Below are 17534 nucleotides of genomic sequence, written 5' to 3'. Positions count from 1 at the left end.
AATTGGGCATGGGCCTGCTCCTTAGCTCTTTGTCAAGTGCTGCACACTCCTATGTGCAAGATTTGCTAGTTTGATCTTCATAGTAGGTCTTCCGCTTCCGGGGTCTGCTGGGACTGGGAGGGAGTCATAGTCATTGCTCATGGGCAATGGCTGGATTTAGGGCCCATGATACAGGGGTCCAGAAGCAGCCCCGGTGCACAACCCCCTGCAATGAACAGACCAAGTATGTTGGGAGGGGAAAGTAGGGAGAAATCTCTGGCTAGTTGTGAATGAAGGCTCATGGCATCAGATCCCAGTCCGGGTTCCGACTGAGCTGGAAGTCCAAAGGAGCAGAAGAAAACTGCAGAGCCACGCACACACACACACATAAAAAGAAAGGTCGGCACAGCTACAAAATGCCCACATACCTTTTCATCTGCTTTTGGTATGAGCACAGTTCTTGCCAGAAATTAATGCATGCAGTTTGAAACTTCAATCAGCATGCGTTCGTTTTGGAAGCTGCCTAAAACATGCCCCCGGAATGCTACTCTCCCTCCCCCTCCCGATTTTGCTAAAAATACGTGCACTATGGAACCCTGCACATACTTTTAGCTGGATTGAGGGTCAGCAATTTTCAGCTTTGAAGATTGCCCTGTTACTCATACATCTCTTGAGGGAGTGAATCAGTTCTGTTGCTTTGGATCCAGAGTGACTGATCACCGGATGAAGAGTTGCTGGAATGGCTGCTGCTACTGCTATTAGCAAGCTCTCCAAAGTTGTTTGAATAATATAAAACTTACAAAGAAAAGCTGAATTGTGAATGATGAATAAAAGGAGAATGTTATAATGCTTCTGTATTGCTCCGTAGTGAGACCGCACCTTGAGTACTATGTGCAGTTCTGGTCGCTGCATCTCAAAAAAGATATAGTTGTGATGGAGAAGGTACAGAGAAGGGCAACCAAAATGGTAAGGGACATGGAATGGCTCCCCTATGAGGAAAGACGAAAGAGGTTAGGGCTGTTCAGCTTGGAGAAGAGATGGTCGAGGTGGGATATGTTAAAGGTCTATAAAATCATGAGAATACTAGAATAGGTGAACAACTTATACTAATGGAAAGCTGCCCTGCCCTGCTCATAACAAGGTTACTCCATAAGAACATAAGAACATGCCTATACTGGGTCAGACCAAGGGTCCATCAAGCCCAGCATCCTGTTTCCAACAGTGGCCAATCCAGGCCATGAGAACCTGGCAAGTACCCAAAAACTAAGTCTATTCCATGCTACTGTTGCTAGTAATAGCAGTGGCTATTTTCCAAGTCAACTTAATTAATAGCAGGTAATGGACTTCTCCTCCAAGAACTTGTCCAATCCTTTTTTTAAACCCAGCTACACTAACTGCACCAACCACATCCTCTGGCAACAAATTACAGAGTTTAATTGTGCGTTGAGTGAAAAAGAACTTTTACAATGCTCTGGGTTATCAGGAAATCAGTTTGTGTTTTTTTCCTATCACAGTCCCTCTGACATGACATCCCAGAGTCGATCTCTCCCAAGCTTTCAAGCACAGGAGAGCAGCCACAGCTTCCCACAGCCTGCCACCAGATAGCCCTATGTCCATTATCAAGAAATAACAGCTCAGTGAGATTTCCATTCCTTTACAGCCCCTCCCATCCTGGAGGGCTGTGATTGGTTGTCTCAGGGTACTTAGTGAGGTAATCATTAAGTTTGGTGTGGTCATGTTTAGTCAGCCCTTGGTAGAGGAGATTCCCCTCAGTACACTCCCTGTCTGATAGGTCCTGCCTCATTTTTGGATGAGAGAGAGATTTTTGCTGGATTCCTTTTGGGAGTTTCATTCTGGGGAAAACCTTGGCTTCCTTGGAGAGGGATAAATCCCAATCCAGGGACCAGGGGCTGAAGACCTGTGAGCCATCCCGCTACGCCTTAGGGAGGCAAGCACCAGTTTGGGATTTTTGATGGCTAGAGCGTATCCTGTTTTTGAGATTAGGATTGTTCTTTAAACCTTGAACCCTTTTGGAGAAGGCAACCCCCCCAGACCCAAAGGACAAGGGCTGGAGACCTGTGAGCCTTTTTCTACTCCCTAGAAGAGGCAAGCACCAGTGACAGCATAACACCAGCCACAGAGAGATGTCTGGATAATGAGAAGGTATTCCCATGTTGTTTTGTGGGGAGGTTTTTTGATCCACCCCCTCCTCACTGGGGAAACAGCACTGGGACAGCTGGTTTCCCATTCTCTACAGACTTTTATTTCAGAGGAGTCACAGACTGCTGGGTGATCATGATTAACAACTGGACTCAGTAGGATTTTTCCCGTCTAAGGGGAATCCCCACATATAGGTTCTGCCTGGCCCCCGTGACAGTTTATGCACATAGAACAGCAGTGTAAACTTAACCCCAGGAACCCGAGAGAAAGAACACATACCCAGAGGAAGATTAAACCCGACAACTATAAGATCAACCGTTTGGCTATATTGGATTTTGATTTCATTTTGAAGAATCAGTAAACTTTTATTTTGAACACACAATACCTTGTCCTGCTTGTTCGTCCCAGGAACAGCATTAAGGTTACTAAGGAAGAAGGAGCTAGAAACAGCAGCACCATCTGGTCCATAAACTTAAGCTTTCCCCCACAGAAAGGACCCACCCCTTGGGACAAAGAGAGAGAGGGGAGGAATGCTAGCCGGAACCGCCCCAGAGAAAACAATTAAATTTGTATGACCTTGGGAAGCAGCACTCCCCAACAAAGGCTTACACGTGTTAGCCAATTCTCTCTGGAGAATGCTCACTCCCGGCATGGTCTGCAGCTTGCTATCCTGTCCAAGGATGTTAGGGGCACAACTTCCAGAATGCAATGAGAAGACTGTTAAAAATGCAGGCCTGACGTGTTCAAGTTAAAGGGACCCAGCCTGCCTCCTTCCCCTCCGGACTGGCTGTAAAGGACCTTACTGATGAGCGGCCAGCACTGGATTTTGTGTTGGTCCTGCCTGCAGGAGGAAACACGCGGCTGGTAGGAGGAAGCACTCGTGTCTTAGGTCTCCCTGCAAGGGAGGATTACCTTGCCCTTGTCAAAGTACTCGATGATGTTGTGATAGAGACTCTCCTTCAGCTGCCGCTGGTTGTGCAGGTTGTGCCAATCCTGTGTATGGGTTGTGTTGGGATCATCTGACCACTACAGAGAGACAGGGAGAGGGAGAAAGGCATATAGTCATTTTAATTAGACATCTTTTATAGACATCTTGCATGCCATGTCTTCAAACTGCATCCCAAAAGGCTGAACTGTTAAGATGTTATTAAAGGCTGCAATGCCAAGGAGAGATCCATGGAAAGATATACCGAGTGTAATTTTCAATAGTATGCATGACTTGCATATATACGCATAAGCAGGTGTCCGAAAGTTACCCCTATAGTTTATTAACTGGGCAGCAGGAGCCTCACAGTTTGTAAAGTACTGTGCATCACTGCCCCAAAAGTACACATGTATCAGTACATGCACATTTTTTTAATGCAGGGATCTATATAACTTACATACCTATTTTATAAAAGTGCACACATATACTTTATACATGAAATAATTGTAACATGTCCATGTAATAACCCTCAGTTTATGGGTGGCAGCAGATTTTGTATAAAGTTGGCTGATATATGTGCATATATATCACATATATGTGATATATGTGCATATATGCACATATATGCACATATATGTGCATATCATATAACATATGTTATATGTTACTCATATGTTAAGAAACGCTGTTTAATGTAACGCCTTTATTGCGACAGTTTTGTTCTATGTAAACCGACCTGATTCGATACTTGTATTGAGAATGCCGGTATATAAAAATCCGAAATAAATAAATAAATAAATAAATATCTCCCCTATGAACATACTTCCAAGCATCAGTTACCACACCCTCCACCACTTGCTCCAGACTCTCCTCCCCCACCCAAAAACTGCAGACAAAAGAGAAGCCATATTTCATATCCGTGACTTAATTAGCGCCCTGCTTGGAATGCCCTCGCCATGCCCTCCTACTGTAGGCATAGTCTTCTTGCGGTAGCGACAGTGCACGCTTACTCCCGCTCATCTGAAAACGTGCTTACTACACACATAGAGGCTACTTACACATGTATATGCCAATTTTGCATGCAAAACCCTTGTGTAAGCGTTTTAAAAGCATCACCATTAGGGGAAGAAGAGAGAACAACAAGTAACAAAAAAATGTGTTAACATTTCACACCCAACTCCAATCCTTCCTGGACTAAGCTATGATTGACTAGTTTTACAGTGTACTTTACTTTCCTGTAAAAGTGAGACTGAATAAGAGGCACCTTTACTAACCACTCTCCTGGAGGTGGACGTCACCCTTCTCGGCTATGTTTATAACAAACTTTTTATTTATTTTATTTTATTTGCAATTTTTATATACCGACATTCGTTCGGGGAACATCATATCGGTTTCCATATAACATAAAAGTAGCCAACTGGGCTTTACAATGAACTGATAGGAGAACTGGGTATCAGGGAAGGTGGGGGGAAGAGAACAAGGGTAAGCTGTACAAATTAACAAGAGATATAGTAGGGATGAGCATGCGCCCTCAACCCAGGGAGCAGTCAATGCTACGGACATTGTTACTACAAGAACTGTGTGGGTGAAGGTCAATGAAGTGCGGGAAGAACGGCGGACAAGTAATGGAAGAGCAACACATGGTTTTCTTGGCATTCTTTAAGCATCGTGGCCGTACAGGAGCAGCAGTTACTACCCTTAACAGAAACATGGGGGTAACCTGCACGGAGCAGCAGTAACTACCTTGGGAAGCTTCTGGGCAGACTGGGCGGACCATTTTGGTCTTCTGCCGTCATTACTATGTTACTGTGTAAGACGGGCACAAGCCCCCTTGGCTCACCTTCAGTAGCCTGGCGTGGAGCAGCAGTGTGTATGCAGCCTCGGTGTAGTTCTCGTAGCTCACATGCAGATCCTTGAGCTTGTATAGGTACCTGAGGGGGGTGAAGCAAGAATGGTTACCCTAGAATCCAGGAGAAAAGAGAGAAAACCCAGTGTACAATGCAGGAAAGAGGTGGGGAAAAAGAGAGAGAGAGAGAATCCATCTATGCAGCTGGGAAAGGAAGGAGGAAGGAAAGAAAAAAAAGGTCAGCCACATGGGGAATGTGAGGTAGAAAGAGGAAACCCAGCACTCATTGTTCATAAGAACAGAGCTCAGAAGATGTAAAAGGATGGTCAAGAGGAAGTCACATTTATATTCATTATTTGAGTGTGTGTGTGTGAAGGATCACATAGTCATAACCCAAGCAAGGCAGAGCCTCTACTGGTTCATATACAGAGCCATATGCTCAACAGAGATATGGGAATAAAATTAACATTTATGATACCTGCCATAATATAATTTAAGCCAGTGATAGAGACAAAGGTCAGAAGGTACTCGAGAAATTCTTTGGCATGAGGCTGAGCTGCAGCACCCCGTTATTCATGCACCTCACTCCTGCCCTGCAACACCCCTGCTATTCCAGCTTTGACACCTGATACGCAGCTCTGCCCTGCAGCACCCCCTGCTGTTCCAGCTCTGGCATCTGATTCGCAGCTCTGCACTGCAGCATCTCCTGCTATTCCAGCTCTGACACTTGATTCACAGCTCTGCCCTGCAGCAGCCCCTGCTATTCCAGCTCTGACACCTGATATGCAGCTCTGCCTTGCAGCACTCCCTGGTATTCCAGCTCTGGCACCTGATACGCAGCTCTGCCCTGCAGCAGTCCCTGGTTTTCCAGCTCTGGCACCTGATTCGCAGCTCTGCACTGCAGCATCTCCTGCTATTCCAGCTCTGACACTTGATTCGCAGCTCTGCCCTGCAGCAGCCCCTGCTATTCCAGCTCTGACACTTGATACGCAGCTCTGCCCTGCAGCAGCCCCTGCTGTTCCAGCTCTGACACCTGATATGCAGTTCTGCCTTGCAGCACTCCCTGGTATTCCAGCTCTGACACCTGATACGCAGCTCTGCCCTGCAGCACTCCCTGGAATTCCAGCTCTGGCACCTGATACGCAGCTCTGCCCTGCAGCACTCCCTGGTATTCAGCTCTGAAACTTGATACGCAGCTCTGCCCTGCAGCACTCCCTGGAATTCCAGCTCTGGTACCTGATACGCAGCTCTGCCCTGCAGCACTCCCTGGTATTCCAGCTCTGGCACCTGATACGCAGCTCTGCCCTGCAGCACTCCCTGGTATTCCAGCTCTGGCACCTGATACGCAGCTCTGCCCTGCAGCACTCCCTGGTATTCCAGCTCTGGCACCTGATACGCAGCTCTGCCCTGCAGCACTCCCTGGTATTCCAGCTCTGGCACCTGATACGCAGCTCTGCCCTGCAGCACTCCCTGGTATTCCAGCTCTGACACCTGATACGCAGCTCTGCCCTGCAGCACTCCCTGGTATTCCAGCTCTGGCACCTGATACGCAGCTCTGCCCTGCAGCACTCCCTGGAATTCCAGCTCTGGCACCTGATACGCAGCTCTGCCCTGCAGCACTCCCTGGAATTCCAGCTCTGGCACCTGATACGCAGCTCTGTCCTGCAGCACTCCCTGGAATTCCAGCTCTGGCACCTGATACGCAGCTCTGTCCTGCAGCACTCCCTGGTATTCCAGCTCTGACACTTGATACGCAGCTCTGCCCTGCAGCACTCCCTGGAATTCCAGCTCTGACACCTGATACGCAGCTCTGCCCTGCAGCACTCCCTGGAATTCCAGCTCTGGTACCTGATACGCAGCTCTGCCCTACAGCACTCCCTGGTATTCCAGCTCTGACACCTGATACGCAGCTCTGCCCTGCAGCACTCCCTGGAATTCCAGCTCTGGCACCTGATACGCAGCTCTGCCCTGCAGCACTCCCTGGTATTCAGCTCTGACACTTGATACGCAGCTCTGCCCTGCAGCACTCCCTGGTATTCCAGCTCTGGCACCTGATACGCAGCTCTGCCCTGCAGCACTCCCTGGTATTCCAGCTCTGACACCTGATACGCAGCTCTGCCCTGCAGCACTCCCTGGAATTCCAGCTCTGGTACCTGATACGCAGCTCTGCCCTGCAGCACTCCCTGGTATTCCAGCTCTGGCACCTGATACGCAGCTCTGCCCTGCAGCACTCCCTGGTATTCCAGCTCTGGCACCTGATACACAGCTCTGCCCTGCAGCAGCCCCTGCTGTTCCAGCTCTGGCACCTGATACGCAGCTCTGCCCTGCAGCACTCCCTGGTTTTCCAGTTCTGGCACCTGATACGCAGCTCTGCCCTGCAGCACTCCCTGGTATTCCAGCTCTGACACCTGATACGCAGCTCTGTCCTGCAGCACTCCCTGGAATTCCAGCTCTGGTACCTGATACGCAGCTCTGCCCTGCAGCACTCCCTGGTATTCCAGCTCTGACACCTGATACGCAGCTCTGCCCTGCAGCACTCCCTGGTATTCCAGTTCTGGCACCTGATACGCAGCTCTGCCCTGCAGCACTCCCTGGAATTCCAGCTCTGGTACCTGATACGCAGCTCTGCCCTGCAGCACTCCCTGGTATTCCAGCTCTCACACCTGATACGCAGCTCTGCCCTGCAGCACTCCCTGGTATTCCAGCTCTGACACCTGATACACAGCTCTGTCCTGCAGCACTCCCTGGAATTCCAGCTCTGGCACCTGATACGCAGCTCTGCCCTGCAGCATTCCCTGGAATTCCAGCTCTGGCACCTGATACGCAGCTCTGCCCTGCAGCACTCCCTGGTATTCCAGCTCTGACACCTGATACGCAGCTCTGTCCTGCAGCACTCCCTGGAATTCCAGCTCTGGCACCTGATACGCAGCTCTGCCCTGCAGCACTCCCTGGTATTCCAGCTCTGGCACCTGATACGCAGCTCTGCCCTGCAGCACTCCCTGGTATTCCAGCTCTGACACCTGATACGCAGCTCTGCCCTGCAGCACTCCCTGGAATTCCAGCTCTGGCACCTGATACGCAGCTCTGCCCTGCAGCATTCCCTGGAATTCCAGCTCTGGCACCTGATACGAAGCTCTGCCCTGCAGCACTCCCTGGTATTCCAGCTCTGACACCTGATACGCAGCACTGTCCTGCAGCACTCCCTGGAATTCCAGCTCTGGCACCTGATACGCAGCTCTGCCCTGCAGCACTCCCTGGAATTCCAGCTCTGGCACCTGATACGCAGCTCTGCCCTGCAGCACTCCCTGGAATTCCAGCTCTGGCACCTGATACGCAGCTCTGCCCTGCAGCACTCCCTGGAATTCCAGCTCTGGCACCTGATACGCAGCTCTGCCCTGCAGCACTCCCTGGTATTCCAGCTCTGACACCTGATACGCAGCTCTGCCCTGCAGCACTCCCTGGTTTTCCAGTTCTGGCACCTGATACGCAGCTCTGCCCTGCAGCACTCCCTGGTTTTCCAGCTCTGGCACCTGATTCGCAGCTCTGCCCTGCAGCAGCCCCTGCTATTCCAGCTCTGACACTTGATACACAGCTCTGCCCTGCAGCAGCCCCTGCTGTTCCAGCTCTGACACCTGATATGCAGCTCTGCCTTGCAGCACTCCCTGGAATTCCAGCTCTGGCACCTGATACGCAGCTCTGCCCTGCAGCACTCCCTGGTTTTCCAGTTCTGGCACCTGATACGCAGCTCTGCCCTGCAGCACTCCCTGGTATTCCAGCTCTGGCATCTGATACGCAGCTCTGCCCTGCAGCACTCCCTGGTATTCCAGCTCTGACACCTGATACGCAGCTCTGCCCTGCAGCACTCCCTGGTATTCCAGCTCTGGCACCTGATACGCAGCTCTGCCCTGCAGCACTCCCTGGTATTCCAGCTCTGGCACCTGATACGCAGCTCTGCCCTGCAGCACTCCCTGCTATTCCAGCTCTGGCACCTGATACGCAGCTCTGCCCTGCAGCACTCCCTGGTATTCCAGCTCTGACACCTGATACGCAGCTCTGCCCTGCAGCACTCCCTGGAATTCCAGCTCTGGCACCTGATACGCAGCTCTGCCCTGCAGCAGCCCCTGCTGTTCCAGCTCTGGCACCTGATACGCAGCTCTGCCCTGCAGCACTCCCTGGTATTCCAGCTCTGGCACCTGATACGCAGCTCTGCCCTGCAGCACTCCCTGGTTTTCCAGCTCTGGCACCTGATACGCAGCTCTGCCCTGCAGCACTCCCTGGTATTCCAGCTCTGGCACCTGATACGCAGCTCTGCCCTGCAGCACTCCCTGGTATTCCAGCTCTGGCACCTGATACGCAGCTCTGCCCTGCAGCACTCCCTGGTTTTCCAGTTCTGGCACCTGATACGCAGCTCTGCCCTGCAGCACTCCCTGGTATTCCAGCTCTGACACCTGATACGCAGCTCTGCCCTGCAGCACTCCCTGGTATTCCAGCTCTGGCACCTGATACGCAGCTCTGCCCTGCAGCACTCCCTGGAATTCCAGCTCTGACACCTGATACGCAGCTCTGTCCTGCAGCACTCCCTGGAATTCCAGCTCTGGCACCTGATACGCAGCTCTGCCCTGCAGCATTCCCTGGTATTCCAGCTCTGACACCTGATACGCAGCTCTGTCCTGCAGCACTCCCTGGAATTCCAGCTCTGGCACCTGATACGCAGCTCTGCCCTGCAGCACTCCCTGGTATTCCAGCTCTGGCACCTGATACGCAGCTCTGCCCTGCAGCACTCCCTGGAATTCCAGCTCTGACACCTGATACGCAGCTCTGCCCTGCAGCACTCCCTGGTATTCCAGCTCTGGCACCTGATACGCAGCTCTGCCCTGCAGCACTCCCTGGTATTCCAGCTCTGGCACCTGATACGCAGCTCTGCCCTGCAGCAGCCCCTGCTGTTCCAGCTCTGACACCTGATATGCAGCTCTGCCTTGCAGCACTCCCTGGAATTCCAGCTCTGGCACCTGATACGCAGCTCTGCCCTGCAGCAGTCCCTGGTTTTCCAGTTCTGGCACCTGATACGCAGCTCTGCCCTGCAGCACTCCCTGGTATTCCAGCTCTGACACTTGATTCGCAGCTCTGCCCTGCAGCACTCCCTGGTATTCCAGCTCTGGCACCTGATACTCAGCTCTGCCCTGCAGCACTCCCTGCTATTCCAGCTCTGGCACCTGATACGCAGCTCTGCCCTGCAGCACTCCCTGGTATTCCAGCTCTGACACCTGATACGCAGCTCTGCCCTGCAGCACTCCCTGGAATTCCAGCTCTGGCACCTGATACGCAGCTCTGCCCTGCAGCAGCCCCTGCTTTTCCAGCTCTGGCACCTGATACGCAGCTCTGCCCTGCAGCACTCCCTGGAATTCCAGCTCTGGCACCTGATACGCAGCTCTGCCCTGCAGCACTCCCTGGTATTCCAGCTCTGACACCTGATACGCAGCTCTGCCCTGCAGCACTCCCTGGAATTCCAGCTCTGACACCTGATACGCAGCTCTGCCCTGCAGCACTCCCTGGAATTCCAGCTCTGGCACCTGATACGCAGCTCTGCCCTGCAGCACTCCCTGGTATTCCAGCTCTGACACCTGATACGCAGCTCTGCCCTGCAGCACTCCCTGGTATTCCAGCTCTGACACCTGATACGCAGCTCTGCCCTGCAGCACTCCCTGGTATTCCAGCTCTGACACTTGATTCGCAGCTCTGCCCTGCAGCACTCCCTGGTATTCCAGCTCTGGCACCTGATACGCAGCTCTGCCCTGCAGCACTCCCTGGAATTCCAGCTCTGGCACCTGATACGCAGCTCTGCCCTGCAGCACTCCCTGGTATTCCAGCTCTGACACCTGATACGCAGCTCTGCCCTGCAGCACTCCCTGGAATTCCAGCTCTGACACCTGATACGCAGCTCTGCCCTGCAGCACTCCCTGGAATTCCAGCTCTGGCACCTGATACGCAGCTCTGCCCTGCAGCACTCCCTGGTATTCCAGCTCTGACACCTGATACGCAGCTCTGCCCTGCAGCACTCCCTGGTATTCCAGCTCTGACACCTGATACGCAGCTCTGCCCTGCAGCACTCCCTGGTATTCCAGCTCTGACACTTGATTCGCAGCTCTGCCCTGCAGCACTCCCTGGTATTCCAGCTCTGACACCTGATACGCAGCTCTGCCCTGCAGCACTCCCTGGTATTCCAGCTCTGACACCTGATACACAGCTCTGTCCTGCAGCACTCCCTGGTATTCCAGCTCTGGCACCTGATACGCAGCTCTGCCCTGCAGCACCCCCTGCTATTCCAGTAATGGGGCGCACTCACCTGTACCAAAGAGCCTGGCTGTGACAGAGCAGAAGATGCTGTAAATTCAGCAATGAGGTAGGTGAGGTCTGGACAAAAGTGCTTTGGAAAAGTTCTCTGGAGGCCCAGATGCAGAAATGATCCTGCAGAGTAGAACAGCAAGGCTCAGCCTCACTGGTTACTCTGAAGGGCCGGAGGAGTGCCTCTGTATTACAGGCAGTTTACCCTGCATGGCTGATGTGATAAATGTCTTAATTACACCCAGCAGATGTTTCCTCTTTTAGTGTCATGTTCAGATGGATGAGCAAGAGAAGGCAGAAGAGATTTAAATGGCTCAAAGTGTGGAGAGCAAGTGTAAGGGTCCCAGCCTGGAGACAGACGGAGATCCATCAGAATTCACTTCATGTAGCGGGCCCCGGGGGAGACAGGCCGAGCTTCAGAATGCATAGCATATTCCAGAGCTGTCTCAAGTGGGAATACATTCACCAGAATGCAGATTGCTTCATTCCTTTTCAGCACAGGCATACCCCGCTCTCTTTTTAATTTGCCAGTTTACTTAGGAACCAACAGATTTTTCAACAGCAGAGCTTATTGCTTTTCAATTGTTTCACTAACTGCAGCCAAAGTCCCTCGTTTGCGAGAACAAATTGCCCTCTGATCAGTGGAACAGAACGATCATTACACAGAATTAGCTCCATTCCAGGCAGCCCCGGCATCATCCAGGGGGCTATAAGCCGCTATTAGACTATAATAACTGCCTACTCCCCCTCGCTTGCAAGGCGCTTAGAACCGGCCCTGGCTGCCAGCACTGCAAATCACCTGCTGCTGCCTTCAGACCGGCTCCAACGTCAGCACAAGGTCCTGCACACAGAGGGGGAGGCAAGGGGAGGCCCGCCAGACGGGGAGGCCCACTGGGAATGGGGGGGAGAGGCATTTTTCGATGAGACCTCGGGTACAAAAAATGTTAATTCAAGCCTGGTGGTCTGGTGAAAGGTGAAGTGGAGTAGGGGAGTTGGGGGAGGAGAAGGGAGAGTGGCAGGGGGAGGAGAGGAAGATGGAAAATGAGTGACAGGGAGCAAATGAAAGAAGGAGCATATAGTAAAAACAGATGAGGCTGCTTAGCTATGCCAAAAGCATCGGGTCGGGTCGCAGTAGAAGGCTATCCTGATCTGGGCTGAAGAGAAACAGAAATTAAAAGCACAGGGCCAGATCTTAAAATCTACGTGCGGGCATAGATTTGTTCGCGCAACCCGGTGCGAACAAATCTACGTCCGATTTTATAACATGTGCGAGCTGCTGCGCGCATGTTATAAAATCTGAGCTCGGCGCGCGTAAGGGGGTGCACATGTGCACCTTGCGTGCGCCGAGCCCGAGTCTTTCCCCGTTCCCTCCAAGGCCGCTCCAAAATCGGAGCGGCCTTGGAGGGAACTTTTTTTTTACGGCCCCCCTCACCTTCCCCTCCCTTCCCCTATCTAACCCACCCCCCATCCCTAACTAAATCCCCCCCCCCCCTACCTTTGCTCCAAAAGTTACGCCTGCCCGAGGCAGGCGTAACTCGCATGCGCCGGCCGGCTGCCGGTGCGCCATGCCCCGGCACAGGCCGCAGTGCCGGAGCACTCGACCCTGCCCCTGGACCGCCGCCAAACTGCCACCTTGTCCCTGGACCGCCCCCAACTGCCGCCACGCCCCTGGACCGCCCCATTTTGCAAGCCCCGGGACATACGCGCGCCCTGGGGCTTGCGCGCGCCGCCGAGCATATGCAAAATAGGCTCGGCGCGCGCAGGGGCAGATTTTCTCGGGTTACACGCGTAGCCTTTGAAAATCTGCCCCACAGTGAGGGTGGGAGGATAAGGGTCAGAGTAGGGGAGGGAGGGAGGAGGGGCCTGGAGATAAAGATTTTCTATAGATAAATAAATAAATAAATGGAACCTGGGAGCAAGGGGTGGGGGGGGGGGGAGGGGAGAGACTGACAGCGACCCCCGGCTCCTATATTTTGTTCCTAATCCAATGCAGGGCATTTGGGGAAGGAGACGGGAGGCTTGGGAGGGGGCTGGTTAGGGCTTGTAGGCTGGCAATCTGTTTTTGTTTATTTCTTTTCAAACCCTTCTACACTTAACTGGCGATAGTCTTTTGAATATAGCTGGTTAAGTCTAAAGATATTTGGACAGGATAAGAATGTCCCAGGTATGTTTAAATTTATTCGGCTAAAGTTAACTGGATAGCTTTAATCGGGGATATTCAGTGGGACGTTTATCCTACTGAATATCCAGGACACGTTATCTGGCTAACTTTAGCCAGATAACCTACCACTAACTGTCTTACTGAATATTACCCCCATATGTTTTGTACAGCACTGCATATGTCAAGTAGCACTATAGAAGTGATTAGTAGTAGTAGTAGTATTTTAGAAACTGTTGCTGGCTATTTTCCATGCAATATGAACATTATATGCATACTAATCTGTATTGCCTTAGTTTCTCAATAAAAACTTTAAAACAGACACATATCTCATGCACAATCATTACGCATATCATGAAAACATGATTTCGCTATTTGTATAGAAAACTGACTTTTAAAATTGCCCTGTGTTCTCACACTGAGGGGCCTATTTATTAAATTGCATTTCCGTGATACCAGTAAGATAAAAAAAAAAAATGATGCAAAAAAAATGGTTTTGAGCTGCACTGCATGCAAAGCAGCCCATTACTATTCCAGAGGGCAAATGCAAATTGTTCTAAAACCCCATGATTTGCATTAACCCTCCTGAGGTGCAGTTAAGCTTTTGGTGTGCATGCTGCTAGCTAATGCAAGCCCTGATGCGGGTTGTGATTTCTTCCTTCCCTCAAGACATTAAGAGGGACCCATTGATCAGTGGAACCTCACACCCAACTGTTCCCCTCCCAGACATGAAAAGCCCCCCCCCCCCCCCCCCCCCCCCGCATCCTCTACCCCACATCCATGATCTAGAGGCGCCTGGGCCTCAGTCCAAATCCCCGCCCCCCATGCCAGCCCCATCCTAGGTCTTTCCAAAGCTGCAGGCAGGAGGGAACGCCCTTCCCTCCTCCCACCCAGTGACTTCATGCATAGTCAGTGGCAGTTTACTGAGATTCTGGGCCTACACATCAATTCTGTGGCAGGTCAGCGGCCACAGAATTGTCATAAACAAAGGAGTGGAGGACCTTCCGCCTAGGATATTCCCTGAGGACTATTGTCTATTCCCACAATACGGCGCACACATCTGACGCAAATAAGAGATCGAGTGTTTTCCACAGCGGGTCCACAGCTCTGGAACTCTCTGCCTGAGGCACTGCGCATTTTACCAGACAGAAAGAAATTAAAAAATGAATTAAAAACGTGGCTGTTCGGGAACACATATAATTTAAGCTAGGGACATCAGAATATACAGAACCACTGAACAAGGACAAAACATATTAATTGAAGCTTGAAGTATAAATCAAACAATAGAATGCAAGATCCTCAAAACAACTCACTGACTAAGATGTGAAAACCATAACTTCGTATTTTCATTATTCAAACTCTCTGCCTTTTGTACTAGGTCAATGTGAATATGTACTAGAAAACTGGATTTGATAGATAAATGCCTACCTTGGTATATTTATTTATTTATTTATTTAGTTTTCTATACCGACATTCGATTTGACATATCACATCGGTTTACATATAACAAGATGTCTAAGGCTAGCCTTATAATGATCACCTCTGTAACCAATCCATATTTGTCTGTTAACTGTGTTATAATTATGAATGCTGTTATCTATAAATGGAACGACTGTATATAAAATGTCTAAATAAATAAAATAAAATAAGTAAAAAAGTTTGTTCTAATGTCAATATTTTGCCCTTTTTACTTATTCCAGTCCCAGCACAGTGCTCCTTTCCTAGCACAAGTGCTCAGACAGACTGCCCCTCGCTAACCACTTTTCACTTTGACAGCTGCTCAGAGGAATTTTGCATTTTACAAGTCGACAGATGTCTGAAATGTTGAGCAATTTAGATTATGTTGAAACAATCCATTTCTCTTCCAAACCCTTCAGCTAATGTCAGGAACTTGATTGGCCAAATAATACGTCTAATCCAGGTCTTGCAAAACCCCTTTTCTCTCAGAGCAGAGACCCCCACCTGCCTGTAAAACCTAACCTGCACAGTGACACAGTGACAAAGGCACAGTGACACAGGCAGGGTGAAAACTGAGGTAGACATGAGCAGCCAAAAAAACACCCTGATCCTTCCTCGCTCCCCAGAAGAGCAAGTGCTGAACCTACGTGAGCAGGACGCCCAAGGGCTGCACCACTTCTGCAATCATTCCTCTCCAGGAGCTCCGCCCCAGCAGTTTTCATTAATAAAAGTGGTGGAAACAGTCAAGGAACACAGGAGTGGAGAAGCAGGGGAGGGGCAAAATTCCGACTGGCCCATGTCGGTGCAAAGCCCGCAAGTACTTTTTACTGGAGTGGTTTGCACTAAGAGTCGAAGCTGAACTCCGCGGTTAAGTTTTGCTTCGATTATTGCCCTGCTTTCTCTGCCGATAATTTTTCCACTAGAAGCCACATGCCCAGATTTCATTATTTATTTATTTATTTATTTATAGTTTTATATACCGGGAGTTCCTGTATACAATACATATCACTCCGGTTTACAAATAACAGTAAGAACTACTGCCGGGGCAGTTTACATGGAACAAATCTTAGGAACAAATCAGCACACTTGATCTAAATTATGCAGCGCTACGTATGTTGCAGCATTGCTCACCCTCTTCCTGACTCTGGGAAGGTCTCTCAACAATGGGGGGGGGGGGGGGGGGGGGGGGGGGGAGAAGAGAAGGGCACCCGATAGCATATCGAGTGCCCGGAGTAATATGGGTGCCAGGCACGATTCGTGCTGGCTCCCGAGGGGGGAGGGGGAGCTACTGAGTGCTGAAGGGGACGTCAGCGCTCAGCAGGGAAGCCCATTGGCTGCCGAAATGACGAGGTTTGATTTCAAACCTCTGGGGAAAAATGCGGGAACCTATTGGTTCCCCTGCCATGGTTGCCCAGATGGGAAGAGTTTGCGGGGAATTATGGGGGAGGGGGGGGGAGGAGTAACGGTCAGAATCACTTGTCCGCTGTTGCTCCCCGAAGCCGCTGCACTTCCTGAGTCCTATGGGCTAACTGAGCTCTATATCAAAAAATAAAACAAAAAAGGGATTAAATTTGGATGTTTCCTGTATGGATTCTGAGGAAGCTGCCAAGGTGGAGGTGGAGTCGAGAGTGGTAGACGGGTCTGCGATTCGCCTACCTTCTGAGCCAGGTGAGAATGAAATGGAGGTGGGACAGGGCTTAAATATTGATCTGCCTCGGAAGGTTAAGCAGGCAGGCTCCCGGAAGAAAGGGACAGGAGGAGTTGAGGTGCAGGTGCCGTTAGCGGAAGGGGGTTGGCCGGAGGTGCTCGGGTGCTGAGCAGCGTCGGGTTCAAAAGCGTGGTAAAACTGTGATGGCCGGGAAGGGAGGGCCTGTTCATGCCAGCGGTGCCTCAGGCCCTGCCCTCCCTGCGCCAGCTGGGGGGAAAGAGGTTGCAACAGCGGCTCTGGGGGGGTGGTGCTGTCCGGAGTGGAAGGTGCTCATTCCTGGGCAGGAGGTTACGGGGAGGGCTGAGACTGATCCCCGAGGCCTAATTTCGGGTTTGGAGAGGAGCATAGGTGCGCACAGGGGAGCAGGTGTGGCAGTGGGGCAGTGGGTCCAGGCACGTCACGGGAGGAGGAGTGGCGAGGGAATCCTCGGTCTGCAGCAGCAGGTGTTGCCGGCACGGTTGATCAAACGGCGGGTGAAGGAGACGGAGGGACGATTGATGAGGGTGAGTGTAGAGGTGATGCAGCGGCGATTGTGGTTATGGTAATGGAGCGGGTAAGGGAGGGCAGGAAGAAAAAGAGAATAAGGGTATCGGGAACTGAGGAGACTGGGATAGTAGAAGGGGGGCAGAGGGCGATAAGGGTGGCTGGGAAAAATAAACGCAAGCGAAAACTTGGTAGCTCTAGTTCGTCCGATTCCTCATCGTCGTTTTCTTCGTCGGTATCCAGTTCCACTTCAGGTGGTGAAAAGGAGAAGGGTGAAAAAGGGCCAGACAGAGGAGTGCGAGTGCTCGTATCGTGTACTGAGCTGTGAGAGGAAGTGCTGAGGGCTTTACAAAAGAAAATAAGACAGAGGCGATATATAGATGTATTTAACTTATTGGAGGGAAGGAGGGGGCAGAGAAAGGAATCTAAAAACAGAAGCTTGAGCGTTTTCCAGGAACTCAAAAGAAAGTGGCTA

General features: G+C 51.1%; 1 protein-coding gene across 1 annotated transcript in view; it reads right to left on the bottom strand.

The window, feature by feature from the left end:
• Positions 1-17534, bottom strand: part of LOC115087992 (dedicator of cytokinesis protein 2-like) — a 1829205-nt gene that overhangs the window by 114723 nt on the left and 1696948 nt on the right. Inside the window, exons 37-38 of the mRNA XM_029595813.1 lie at positions 4905-4995; positions 3052-3165 (exon numbers count right to left, since the gene is read on the bottom strand). Coding sequence (XP_029451673.1) covers positions 3052-3165; positions 4905-4995 — 205 coding nt within the window. The remainder of the gene's footprint in view (positions 1-3051; positions 3166-4904; positions 4996-17534) is intronic.

The sequence above is a fragment of the Rhinatrema bivittatum genome, chromosome 1 (genome assembly GCF_901001135.1).
Source record: "Rhinatrema bivittatum chromosome 1, aRhiBiv1.1, whole genome shotgun sequence".
NCBI classification, from domain to species: Eukaryota; Metazoa; Chordata; class Amphibia; order Gymnophiona; family Rhinatrematidae; genus Rhinatrema; species Rhinatrema bivittatum.
This window is presented reverse-complemented; position numbering and strand designations above follow the sequence as displayed.